Source organism: Adiantum capillus-veneris, chromosome 14 (genome assembly GCF_014529385.1).
Source record: "Adiantum capillus-veneris isolate H3 chromosome 14, ASM1452938v2, whole genome shotgun sequence".
Taxonomy (NCBI): Eukaryota; Viridiplantae; Streptophyta; class Polypodiopsida; order Polypodiales; family Pteridaceae; genus Adiantum; species Adiantum capillus-veneris.
Window position 1 is genome coordinate 10,468,499 of NC_140944.1, and position 13,912 is coordinate 10,482,410.

At 45.5% G+C, this 13,912-nt stretch overlaps 1 protein-coding gene across 1 annotated transcript in view; it reads left to right on the top strand.

Moving 5' to 3' along the window:
* Positions 1–13,912, top strand: part of PK3 (serine/threonine protein kinase 3) — a 40,130-nt gene that overhangs the window by 7,492 nt on the left and 18,726 nt on the right. Inside the window, exons 2-3 of the mRNA XM_086528287.1 lie at positions 3,903–4,045; positions 4,219–4,362. Of these exons, the coding sequence (XP_086384413.1) occupies positions 3,903–4,045; positions 4,219–4,362 (287 nt within the window). The remainder of the gene's footprint in view (positions 1–3,902; positions 4,046–4,218; positions 4,363–13,912) is intronic.

Here is a 13,912-nt window from a genome sequence, read left to right on the forward strand (position 1 = left end):
TGGCCCTACAGGTGCGGGAGCTCGAGGACTTGCTACGGATGCGACCGGCACGCGAAACGGAGCCCGGAACAGTGAATTACAGCCTGCTGTGTATTTTTGCAGGTTTAGGGTTTTGGCCCTAAACGGACCCTAATACCCCCAGGAGGTTCGGGGACGCAAGGGTACCGGTGATCTGGCGCATTTTCAGGGCTGAAAACAGAGAATTCAGCGTGCTGCAGCTTCTCGCCAGGTTTTGCAAAGTGCCCGTATGCGTCGTGAAAGTCAGTCAATGCGTGGGAATACTGACTGTGAAGGGTCCTAGTATAGTTATGCTACCGAAATCAGGCCGGAACAATTGAAATTCAGCCAAGTTTGTGCGGGGCAGCTTGTAGGGATCCACAACATTTATTCCCTCTTTTAAAGAATAAAGAAATACCGAAAGGGGCGCCTAAGTTAGGGGCCAATCTGGTGTCAGTCTTCTCATACAGGTGCATTCTAGCATCTGTATCCCATTCCCCTCTCTTGTGTCACTATAGCGCAGGTAAAATAGACGACTAATAATGGGTGAAAGCTAAATCAAGGTTTGAAGTAAAGTCTACCGCCCTTTTTGGATTGAGCAGGCCGGTTTCACTCTCCCTAAGTCCATGTAGATGCTCCTGTGTAAGCAAGTGATCTGACGTGTCGAGGTCAAGTGGTAAGTGTTTGTCCACCCCAGATGGTCTTGTCTTCTTCGGGAATGTCGGAATCCCGTATGCCATGAGCATGGCCATATCTCGTGTGAACTCCTCCGATGAGTGCATAGGTGTGTCCATAGCAAACCACAAGTCACCACCCCTCTAGAATGCACAACCGCCGAATGATGGCTAAACTGAATGGATCTCCCAAGGATCGTACGCCCGTGTATGATCAAGCCGATGTCGAAGATACCATGTACTGCAGGAGTCGCTGAGAGACCGCATGGACCACCATCGGATGGTGTCCTAGCAGGAGGTAACTTCATCCTCTGTGAAAAACACAAGCCATGTGGCTGCTGTCCACCCAAAAACGCAACTGTGAGGTGATGAAAATGCTGCTGTCCAGCGATTTTCAGCGTGCTCATAGGCTCCCGGCAGGGTCCGAAGCGGGGCAGAGATTGTAGGGAAGGGTAGTGAATCACTGGCACTGCCCCAGATGGGCTGAAAACAGAGAAAACAGCAAGGGGTAATGGCTGAAATCTGATGAAGACGAGAGGATACTCGCCGGCAATGCACCGGATGCAAAGCGGGGTAGATGGTGGCGAGATCCGGGGTCCAGAACTGAGCGTTGCCCTCCTCGTGTGCTGGAAAAAACGCAGCAACTCCACAAAAACGCAGCCAGCCAGAAAACGCAGGCTGAATTTGCAGAGATGAGGCAAATGCCGGCCACTAGTAGGCAAAGGGTAGGCGATGGGGGGAGGAGGAAAAACGCTATGTACTCCACCTCCTGCAAGCAAAAACGCAGCCCCTTCCAGCAAAAAACGCGGATGCCAGGCAAAACGAAGGGGGCGGAGAGAGGGCCAGAAGATCCTTTGTGACAAACTGGTCCAAAATGCTGCCTCCGTGCTCCTGGGAAGGTGATCGCTGATGTAGAAGCTCCCCAAAGCTGGCTGTTGCCAAAAACGCTTGCTGATCCAGTTTTGCAAAGAAAACATTGGCTAATCTTGGGAGAAGTACCTGATGTAGAGATGCGTTGTCCCAGGCCACGGAAAGCTGAAGCTGTTGATACCATGTGAGAGAGAGAGAGAGAGAGAGAGAGAGAGAGAGAGAGAGAGAGAGAGAGAGAGAGAGAAACGTTGGTGTGTGGAAGAGGGTACCCCCTTGGCCCCATAAATAGGTGCCCAAGGGGAGGTAGGGCAAGGTGGGCTGTCACAAACTGGTGACGTGGCAACTCTATAAGTTGTCCCAACTTATGTCCAAGTGACGAGGGGACCCCGGGGACACAAGAAATTAATGCAAAGCGGTTGCTGACGTGGCTAGCGTACGGTATTCCGCAAATAATGCTGATTGTAAGGATCTTTGCAATTCGTGCTGACTGCTGTATGGTGCCTGCCGGAAATTATGCTGACAGCTTTTGGCAGTTTTTGACGACCAGTTGCTTTTGGAAACTGATTGCTTTTGGAGAAGCTTTTGGGGGACTCTGCTTTTAGCAACCCCATGTAATCTTTATAAGTGGCCTTTGAGGCTCATTATTCAGAGCATCTGGACGCAGAGTCTGAAAGTGAGCACCCGTGGGCCCTCTTTGTACTTTGAGCACAAATTAATATAAAAAGAAATACCGAAAGGGGCGCAAGCCTTTGGGGCCAATACCTCTGGGCACGGAACTACATCGGGCTGTGTCGTCTTTGTGAACTGTTTTGAAGTGAATCTCTGTTGTGTCGCAATGGAATCTTGACTTGGGGTGTCCAAGTTTGTTACAGTGGTATTAGAGCGTGGCAGATTTCTCTTCTACCGGGAAATCCGATCTCTCGTGACACTTATGGATTCCGACAAGAATCAGACGACTTCGTTTGCATCTGCCAATGCGGGAGGAGATCACGAAGAAGATTTTCATGATAAAAAACAGAGGAAGAGTACGAGCCATCTCGGCCTACTGTCACAAATTGATGACGTGGCAGCCTGCAGGAAGTACATAGCTCGTTTGGGTGACACATACTGACAGCACAACGAGAGGCTTGTCCAGCTGCAACACTTCACTAGCAGGAGGAGGGTCTCACAACTGAGTTCTTGTCAGGTTTTTGTGGGACAGCAGGCAGCCGAGGAGAGTCACCATGTTTTAGTGGCTGGTAGTGGTAGCGCACAGGGTTACAACAGTTCGGAGTTGGTTGGTACACAACAGCTTCTCGGCAGCATTGTGCAGCCTGTGACCAACTTGTGGAGAGTCAGCGACATTGTTTGTGGGACTGCCCCATGGACAACAGGTTTGGCTTTGGGTTCTCTGACTGCTGCCAGACCTCTCTACAGCCCGACAGTACACTTGGGGTGCTGCAGCTTGGTCCACTCTCACAGGCCCAGCAGTCCACTTTGAGTTGGCTTCCACCAGCAAGATGATTCTGATCTAGGAGGGTCAACCTGCACTACAGCTTGCCACAGAGCTCATCCCCCAGGAGTCGTACAGCGACAGAGAGGTGTTGGGAGCTCATCTGTGGCCTGACACTCTGGTTCATTTGGCGGGGCCGCTGCTTTTGCATTCTGAGGCTCGGCCTGTTCCACCGGCAGAGACTATTAGGGACATTTGGACGGAGCTCATACACACACTCGGGAGTCGGTTCGAGAGACTTCAGGGCAGCTCCGACCGCATGCGGGAGCGCCGAGAGGCTTTCTTGTGACTATGGCGCCCAGGGCCTTTCTTCACCATGGTTTAGGGTGCACCTACCGGCCACCAGTGTGGCTTTTTCCTCTTCCCATCTCATGATTTGGGCCTCATTGTACATATCTTTTTCTCACTGGGAGAGTCTCCCCATGTTTCTGTTGTAGCCCTCTCTCGTAGAGGTGGTTTGTAGCCTTCGGGCAGTTATCATTAACTAATGGAAGGATCTCTTTTCTTGCAAAAAAAAAAGAATGTAATTTTGTTGCATAAATTATTCACTTACTTTGGTTGTCTATGGCTTGAAAGTGACCCTTGGTTCGATTTATGTTTGAGGTTCTCCATTTGGCATCTTTTTCTCTTGTAATACTACATAAGTTAAAACAGTTTATGCTTTAGCCCAACACAATCATGCATGACTCTTACATGATGCAATTCTTGAATGAACATCTCTGTAAGCTTCATCTAATGAGACGTTTAAGTGATGTACTTATTTTTGGGACAGATCACCTATATTCTTTGTGATATTTTTTGATGTGCTTAGAGGATACGTGAATTACAATTTATTGCAAAAAATGTATAATTGCCACATGCATCTGCAGATGATGGACTTTATGCTTTGAAGAAAGTTGTGATTCAGACGGAAGAGCAGTTGGAGTTAGTAAAAAAAGAGATCCAAACTACCTCCCTTTTCAACCACCCCAACTTGCTGCCATTGATAGACCATGCCATTATCTCAGTGAAGGTAATTGCTGTGGTCACTTTAAGTTTCTGAAGCACATTTTCCCTCAGAAAGCATTTGTGTTTTTATGAGATAAGAATCTGTATCGACGCGAAAGCTGCATGAACTGAATCTCAAGCATAGGTATAAGTTGGACAAGACCATCTGATAGTTTTATCTTGTTGGCTTTCAAACAGGGTTCACAGGAAGGGACATGGAATCAAGAAGCATACCTTCTTTTTCCAGTTTGCTTGGAAGGCACTTTATTTGATATTATAACCGTAATGCATGGAAGAAAAGAATACTTTACGTCAGTTACTGTACTTAAAATTTTCAGGCAGGTTAGTGTCCACTGGACTTTTTGATTGCACTCTACCGAATCAGTAAATATTCTCCATAAAGGTGTCTACTGGAGTTTACACCAAATTTAAAATTTCTGCTGTAAAAGTGACATGCTTTGTGGTCCCAATTTGTATAATGAGTTTTTGTTATGGTTCGAAATTTTTGTTGTGAATGTTGAAATACATCACTTAACCAAGGTTCAAGATCAGAGTGCCCTAACTTGCTCTTTCTTCAGTACTCAAAGAATGAGATATCTGAAAAAAAGGCCAGACGCTTCAAGTTGGTAAAACTTCTTCTGCTGCTTGTGCTTCTTCTACTCCTTCTCTTAGGGTTTAGGCCCCTCGGCCGGGATCTGCAGGTTGGCTCCGTTCTTCAGTGGCTTGACATGTCAGCAGTTTGTGAGTCGTGACACGGTCTACCTTGTTTCTACGGAGGGAGGCACCAACAAAGTGGCTTTAGTTCAAAAGAGTATTTACTTCCCCATGGCTCACTCAAGAATACCAACGAGATGTGATTACAGCTTGAAAACATATGAGGATGACCAAGGAAGACACACTAGATACTTGCAGTCGGAGATTTTGGAACATTTTCTTACCGACCTCTTCTTTCAAGAAAATTACGTTTAAGCAGTAGATAGAGCGATTTTGCTGTGGCATACTATCACGGGGACGTGGCAACTGTTAACTATGTCACGAGGACGTGGCAACTGCTAACTTTAGTTGTTGGTTTCTTTCCAAGGGGTTTTGTTTTGTTTTTGAGACCCTCTTCTTGAAGTAGCAAACTGTTGGACATTGCATGGCCAATGTGAACGGTAGTTTCACCTGTAGATGGGTAGTGGTCGGCACTGTAATTCGTATGGTAAGAGGATGTCTAGGCTCAGAGCAAGATCATATAGGTCCCCCCGTCGCACTTAGCAAGTTGGTGGATACTAGGAAGTGAACTCAATTAAGGCGTAAAGTCAAGGTGGGACTACCAACAAAAAGTATCCGACAGTTGGGCCACATTGCACTTTTGGATGCGGTCCCAATGAGGATAGATGGTCAAAAGACCAGTGGGAGCCCAATGGAAGCATCTCCTAAAATTTAGGGAACTGCTATTTTGGGCGTGAAATGTGTTCGCGTCATTACCTCCGGTATGACTAGGGGAACATTTTACAACTCTGCCGCGAAGTCAAGTGGGCAACCGGTCAGGATATTTTTAAGCGGCGAACCCGAAACGGGCAAATGCTTGTAAATGCGCCAAGTGTCGATTTTTCATGAACTTTCCCCTTGGAGAAAAATGGGCGCTGATTTTTAAGCTGGGAGAGGCCTCATTTCAGCTTTTGTCACAGGTTAAGAGCTATGGAGTGCTTCCTTTCCCTCTCATGTACAATGTGGTGCTAGGAGTGATGCCCTGCACACTACACACTGCTCTCTCTCCCCCCTACGTGCAGTTATGTGATGCCCCTCAAGAGGGCTCCTCATTTGACTGATGTACAGCTGTGTGGGTTCATGCTTTTGTGCTGAGGCAAGAGCCTCCTTGAGCAGGAACATGTGTGGCACTTTGATTTTTTTTATTTTTATTTTTTTTGTTTTTTCGTTTTCAGCATTTTAATTTTGTAACTTCGGGGGGTCATATAACACGGTTACCCTCCCCAGGCTCATCACACTAGTAAACTCCCTTTATAATACTTAAGCTAAAGGTCAATATGGACTAAGCCCACTAGAAAGCCCTAGTACATTGCACACAATGCTTCCTAAATCGGATTAAGAACCTAAGTAACCATAGATTATTAGGAAGGCATTCCCCATGGTATTAAGAGAAGATCTCTAACACCTAGCTTGGTCAAGCTAGCTTAGTCGGACTGCTTGATTTTTAAACCTAGACAAGTAATTATGACAAAAAATTACATCGAATTTAATGTTTGATACTAAGCAAATGCATTGAATTTTATGCTACCAATCACAAATAAAGCAGACAAACATGGATGCAAAAAGATAAGGGGTAATGCTAATGGATAAGAAACACCTGTTTGTGTTGATGGTCGCTCTTGATTTGAAGTGTGAACGAGAGAAAGATTCCATGAAGGTCCAAATCCTAACCACAACAACAGGTTCTTGTACACGCTAAGAAACACAAAGAATACCTCTAGGAGGCACATCAATGGGAAAAGGTACCAACACTTATTAAACACAATTAAAAAACATAAGGAACCCTAACCTAATTATTTGCACTCCCCTTAGAGAGTCAAGGGAATAGGATATTGTAGAGATTGGGGGGAAACCCTAAGGCTAAACCCCTATCCTCGTCGTCGAGATAAACAAAGTCATCATCCATGAGACCATATGTGTCATTCGTGTAGTCATGTAAATCTTCTTCTTCATCATAGGTACCCATGTTTACTAAGAAGGTCACTAGACGCCTATAGTCATCTTGGTCAAAAGGGTAGGCTTGTGCAATGGGAGAAACGCTCTCTACTAAGTATGGATTAGTCGTGGCCAAGAGACGTATCAGCCACTCTTAACTCCCAGAAATCCCTCTCACATGCTAGCATAGCTACCAAATTCTATTCACATGCAAGCACCGAAAATACCATGTGAAACATTTGTGAAAAGTAACGAGGGTACCTCTCACCCAAGGTAGGAGTGGATGACTCTAGCGTACTAGCCATATCTGTACATGCAAATAGATGATGGTTAGAGCGAAAATATTACAAGGGTCGTGTTCTTTTGTATAATGTGTTTTTATGATTTTGTGTTATGGCTCTTGCTCTTTTACCTTTTTATCTTGTTTTGTGAGTATAAGGATTTATATATACATTCCCTAAGATTGGAGATTAACAATTCAGGGAGGAAGGTTGAGAGGGAAGCAAGTGAATGATGGATGTCAGGAAACACTCCCCCCTTTCTTGGGTAGATCATACCTTTTGAAATGATGTCGTCACCTTTTGAAACCAATTGTTCCAAGTTGTTATGGGTAAAGGCTTTAACCAATAGTTTCGACCGCCCTATGCGTTTCATCTAGTTGCAAGGGTGGTAAGGTACTCTCCCATGATTTTATTTGCAACATTGTTGTAGGTAGTGAACTTACAACGGGAGGTGAAAACTCTTTCTTGCTTGTATGGATATGTACAATGGTAGGTGGACGTTGTGTTGAAGCTTCTATTTCTGTATAGGAACTACACGAAGAGCAAGAAGCTTCATTTGATTTCGTTGTTCCTGAGCTAGATGGAACAAATCGTTCTTTCTTCGATACCCAAACTAGCTCTGGAGCAGGTGTGTAGCACTCCGTGATTTTTTCCTTTCCGCGATCTTCAATTTGTTTTGGAGCCACAGGATTGAGCTCACATGGGCCCGGTGACAAGTAAGAGCACAATTTACGTTTTGGCAACGAGATTTGATCATTTCCTTCATAGTAGCCTTCGGCTTCCAATAGTTTTTTAGAAATCCAACGCAACGTTTCTTTACATTTCTTGGGGCGAATGGGATGTCTCTTACCAAGCTCATGTCTTTTAGCACTGGCTATGGTTGCTAAAGAAGCTGTAGGGACCCACTTGTATGTTTTCTTTGTTATATTGGGATGGGTCTTGTGTGTCTCAAGCTTTATTTCAGCTACATCAGTTGAAGCTCTAGAGAGTTGGGCTATGGGGACATATGGTTCAACATCTTGGACATGCAATGTTTTGGGTTTTATTTCCTTAAGAGGCAATATCACAGGGACTATGGCTTGAGTGGCAGGGCTAAGAGTTGAAACAAAAGAGAAAGAAAAAATGAAATTGAGGGTAATGGCAGTTTTCTTCTACTCGGCATTATATCTGTTTTTCAGCCATACGGACACCAGAACCTTTGGGAATCGTGCCCCACTGGCAGAGGACAGTTAGGGGACTGTTTGGGGCTGAAAACAGGGCAAAAACCAGTAAATACAGCGTGCTGAATTTACTGTTTTTGGGCAGGAATCAGAGGGTATACGCCAGTAGAAGCGAGTTCCAGTAGGGGAATTGGTTTCGCGCAAGTTTAGGGGTTGTTATGTTGCCGAAATTTGGCCAAATCTAGTGGGATACAGTCAAAGGATTCCCAGGACTCTTCTTTGTACTTTACCCTCCTAATGTCACAAGACGGGCACCACGTGCCAATAGAAAAGAACAGACTGAACAGACTTTTAGCACGTCAATAACAACTGAACTGTAAGAGAGAGAGACGACACGCGACACGGAGTGGCGGAATTCCACCCCAGAGAGTATTGGCACCACGTGCCAATAGAAAAGAACAGACTGAACAGACTTTTAGCACGTCAATAACAACCGAACTATAAGAGAGAGAGACGACACGCGACACGGAGTGGCGGAATTCCACCCCAGAGAGTATTGGCCCCAAACCTTGGCGCCCCTTTCGGTATTTCTTTATATTACTGCTGATTCGCAAAGTACAACAGCCGGGGAGCACCTGCTCTGCAATCTACGCACTAAAAAGTGCCAGAGAGGGCCCCCAAGGCTCATATTTAAAGGCCCAAAGCCTAAAAGCATCAAATATGAAAAGCTGACCCCAAAAAATCACTTTCCTAAAATTTCTGGATTTCCCTAAAAATCCGCCGCGAATTCCGGGACGTCCGTACAGATGTCACATCATCAAATTTTGATGTGCAAAGTCTTTTGAGTGTGTTCTGCTTTATTTTTAATGCCTTTATGTCACTTGGGGTCCCATCGGACGGGGTCTCCATAAGTTGGTAGGACTTCTTCTGTTGCTGGTTCTTCTTAGGTTTTCTAGAATTAGGGTTTGCAGGTTTTAGGGTTAGGGTTTCAACAATTAGGGTTTCTGGCAGAAATTAGGGTTAGGGTTTCTACTCTCGGGCAGCCACAAGTGTAAGTTGGCTCCATTCTTTAGGCTTTGACACGTCAGCAGTTTGTTACATCTCCCCTTCTTGAAAGAGAGTAATCGTCCGCGATTACAACATATCTGCAAAACAACTCAAGTTAGCTCAAAAATTTCCGAGGGTCATTCCGAGGGACAATCAGTTTGCTCTTTTTATTAAGGAGTTAGCTTCTCCTTTCTGCTCTTTTGATCAAGGAGTTAGCTGCTCCTATCGGCTGTTTTGATCAAGGAGTTAGCTTCTCCTTTCGTCTAGATCGGAACTCTTGATATTCTGGCGTAGTAAAATTAGCCATCACACCCAGACCGTACTGATCTTCCACGGGTGTCTTGATGCACTAAAATTACATGCCCAGGCAATCTTATCCAATTAGGAATATTCAGTGGTTGGCACATCACAATGCAACACAAATGCTCACATATGCATGTTACAAGACATAGAAACACAAAGCCGTCGATGAACACTCTCCCCGCAAATAACCATCCAAGTCCGGGCCATGAGCTGTTCAACGACTCCCTCATCACTCCTCCCGCAAATAACCTAAAAAGGTCCGGGCCATGAGATATAGAGGCCTTTTACAACCAAACGCCCCCCAGACCGCAGCTTGCGTCGTTTGGAGGTGCTGAGAGTAACCATTGCTCAAAACTTCTTAATACTCCTCCCGCATAACCATCCAGGTCTGGGCCATGAGTAACAACAACAGTACTCCCCCCGTAAATAACCACAAGGGTCCGGGCCATGAGTGATGACAACAATACTTCCCCCGTAAATAACCACAAGGGTCCGGGCCATGAGTAAAAAAAAACAGCACTTTTCAATCATTCAATACTCCCCCCGCAAATAACCACAAGGGTCCGGGCCATGAGTATGAATAAGCATTCTCAAACATCATTTCTCATTTCTCCACCCGGGAGTAAAATCACCAATCATTGAAACCGGTATCAAACCAAAGTCAAACAATTCAAATCGGCACCAAAACATGTTCAAAATAGATACCATCCATTTCAAACAAATTCCAAACAGGATAACCAAACAAGATCAAACAGAACTCAAACTTAAAAAGCAATCTCGACATCAGTCGAGCTTGAAAAGTCGACTGACTTTCCATCTTGAAACCTGCACCAAAAATTAGGGTTAGGTTCCTTCCATGAGGTCGTAGCCGAGCACAGCATGGTCCGTCAGCTCTTGGACAAACAGTGTTGCTTTGGCGGCGATGGTAGTCCCAAGATAGCAATCGCACTAAACCTCCAAGGTCATCTGCTCGTGAAGAGACATCTACTGAGAGATGTCGAGAAATTTCAAGATATAATCTGCTAGGTTTCCCATGGCAAGCATTTCAGGATACCCCACTCTGCGAGATGAGTGCACTTCGAAGGAAAATGTCAGAAACCATATAACTTCGGGCAAAAAAAAAAATCTTGAAAGCTTGCCAAGTCCTTGGAAGTGTGCGGCTTGGTAGCTATAGACATCAACATCTGCATGGCATTGCCTCTGAGAAAAACAGTGACTCGAAACAGATTTGGGATCCTTCTTTTGCAAGTGATCTTAAGACATGAGCGGTGAAGACGGGAGCACGCTCGATGTGCGATGAAGTAAGGGTGGGAGTGGCTAATAAGTCCGGGTTCGAGGGTGAAAATCTCTCCAAATAAAATTCCATCAATAGCTCTGTCTGCTCTTTTGTAGGACCGGTATGCTTTCAAAAAAGCACACGCTTGATGCTCTGATACCACTGTCACAAGACGGGCACCACGTGCCAATAGAAAAGAACAGACTGAACATACTTTTAGCACGTCAATAACGACTGAATTGTAAGAGAGAGACGACACGCGACACGGAGTGGTGGAATTCCGCCCCAGAGAGTATTGGCCCCAAACCTTGGCGCCCCTTTCGGTATTTCTTTATATTACTGCTGATTCGCAAAGTACAACAGCCGGGGAGCACCTGCTCTGCAATCTACGCGCTAAAAAGTGTCAGAGAGGGCCCCCAAGGCTCATATTTAAAGGCCCAAAGCCTAAAAGCATCAAATATGAAAAGCTGACTCCAAAAAATCACTTTCCTAAAATTTCTGGATTTCCCTAAAAATCCACCGCGAATTCCGGGACGTCCATACAGGTGCCACATCATCAAATTTTGATGTGCAAAGTCTTTTGAGTGTGTTCTGCTTTATTTTTAATGCCTTTATGTCACTTGGGGTCCCATCGGACGGGGTCCCCATAAGTTGGTAGGACTTCTTCTTCTGTTGCTTGTTCTTCTTAGGGTTTCTAGAATTAGGGTTTGCAGGTTTTAGGGTTAGGGTTTCAGCAATTAGGGTTTTTGGCAGACATTAGGGTTAGGGTTTCTGCTCTCGGGCAGCCACAAGTGTAAGTTGGCTCCATTCTTTAGGCTTTGACACGTCAGCAGTTTGTTACACCTAAAGAATAAAGAAATACCGAAAGGGGCGCCAATTTTGGGGCCTACAGGTTGTCGGCGTCTGCTCGGAGCATTCTAGCTTCCGAGCCGTGTGTGTGATTAAGTGTTAATTCCCGTTACAAGTCTCCTTTGCAAAGTGCTTTGTGTGTGTGTCTAAAGTAAAGAATTTTGGGTGAAAGCCAACGCCTACCGCCCTACGGGCCGGTTTCACCTACCTAAAGAGATACGAGATTATTGTCTGCTCCAGAAGTCAGAGTCATGCAACAACTGATGGGACACGCAAAGCAAGGATTTGCAATGCATGGGGGCACTCTTAGGTACCCTATAGATAGATTGATCACACCGGACAAGGTACGAACAACAAGGGAAAGCAATAGAAGAAGAGACCTTCAAGCGCTCGATTGCCGGTAGAGCAATGAGCCGAATACTCTAAGGAGGGTAAATGTTACAGTTGTGGGGAACACGGACATGTGTTAGCCAGGTGCCCTAACAAGGCACCAAAAGCATAGCTAGAGGACAACCTTGAGAGTTGTAGAGCAGCGGAGGAGTGAGCAAAGAAGGGAAAGACAAAAGCTGGATTGGTAGCTGATTTCGTGGGGACTGACCCTGAGGAGCCAAGGCCAACTTCATTTTGATTGAATTGGCGGCTCGACCTTGAATTACGCCAGATGAATGGGACCACCAGCTGAGGCAATTCTAGCGACACCCGGCCGGGATGTTGCCATTACACCTGTCATAGGAAAACTTCGGTTGCATTGTCAGGGGTATTTAGGGCACAAAGACTTCTATATCATGCCTTTGGAGGGGTGTGATGTCCTTCTGGGAATCCCTTGGTTTCACAAGAACAATGTGGTGGTTGACTACAGGGCGAGAATAACAACTTTGAAGAATGAAAAGAGTAGAGAGATAGTACTTGATGTAAACTTGAAGGACGAGTTAGTCCCACTTGTATCAGCCATTTCCAAATTAATGAAATCGAGTCTGTTTGTTTACTCGATTTTCTTAAATGAGATAAATGACAAGAAAATGTCAAATTTGTTCGACCTTGACAAGGAATGACATGAATTTTTCCAAGCTCAGGTTGATTGTTTCTCCGAAGACTTACCAAGAGAGTTATCTTCTTAATGTTCTGAAGATCACACGATTGACTTGATTCCGGATAGTACGCTGCCAAATTGGCCACCTTACAGAGTAAGCAGAACCCAAAATAAAGAGATTATGAACCAAGTGAAATAATTGTTGGAAAAAGGATTGATTCAACCCAGTAGTACATTACCATTTTGTTCGCCGATGTTGCTGGTTCTAAAGAAAGATGGATCTTGGAGAATGTGACATTGACTACAAGGCTTTCAATAAAATCACCATCAAGAACAAGGATCGATGATATATTGGACATATAGCAGGGTTCTATTTGTTTCAATAGAATTGACTTGAAAACTGGTTATCATCAGATCAAGGTCGCTCCTGGAGATGTATACAAGACTGCGTTTAGAACGTCTGTTGGATTGTACGAGTATTTGGTGATGCCTTTTGGTCTCACAAATGCTCCTGTAACGTTCAACAGGATGATAGACATGATTTTTCGAGAGTATAGGTCATTTGTGGGCACCTTTTTCGACGATATCATCCCCCTGTATCACTATCATCCTGCTGGTGGAGGATAGCTCAAACTGTAGTGCAGGGCCCGTGAGAGTGGACCAAGCAGCTGCCCCCCAAGTGTACTGCCGTGCTGTGGAAAGAGCTGGCATCAGTCGAAGGACCTGAAGCCAAAAACCCGCTGTGCCATAGGGCAGTTCCACTGACAGTGACGCCGACTCTCCAAAGGATGGTCACAAGATGCACATGCTGCCAAAAGGCCACTATGTACTAGCCAGTTTCCCACTGCTGTAGCTCTATGTGCAACCAGCCATTGGAACAACGCGACTTGCTGCGGACAAGAACTTAGCTGTGAGACCCTCCTCCTGCCAATGAGGTGCTGCAGTAGGACGACCTCTCCGTGCTGCCAATATGTGACGTCCCAATCGAATAGTGTACTGAAAGGAAGGGACCCCTGGATGGTTGATTGAGGAGAGAGGGTCCCTCCAAAACCACTCTCCAGTATCCCACTGCACTTGTGCCAGTGGACAACTCTCCCAAGCCCAAAGCCTCCAATGGCTTGTCTCAAGAACTGCTGGGTCAGGATCGATGACACAAGTCCTCCCGCAGATGCCCACTACTCGGATCCTCTGAAAACAACACTCTGCAACCTGTGGAGCCTCTATTGAGACTCTGTGTAGTCGACCCTCGCCTTGCATC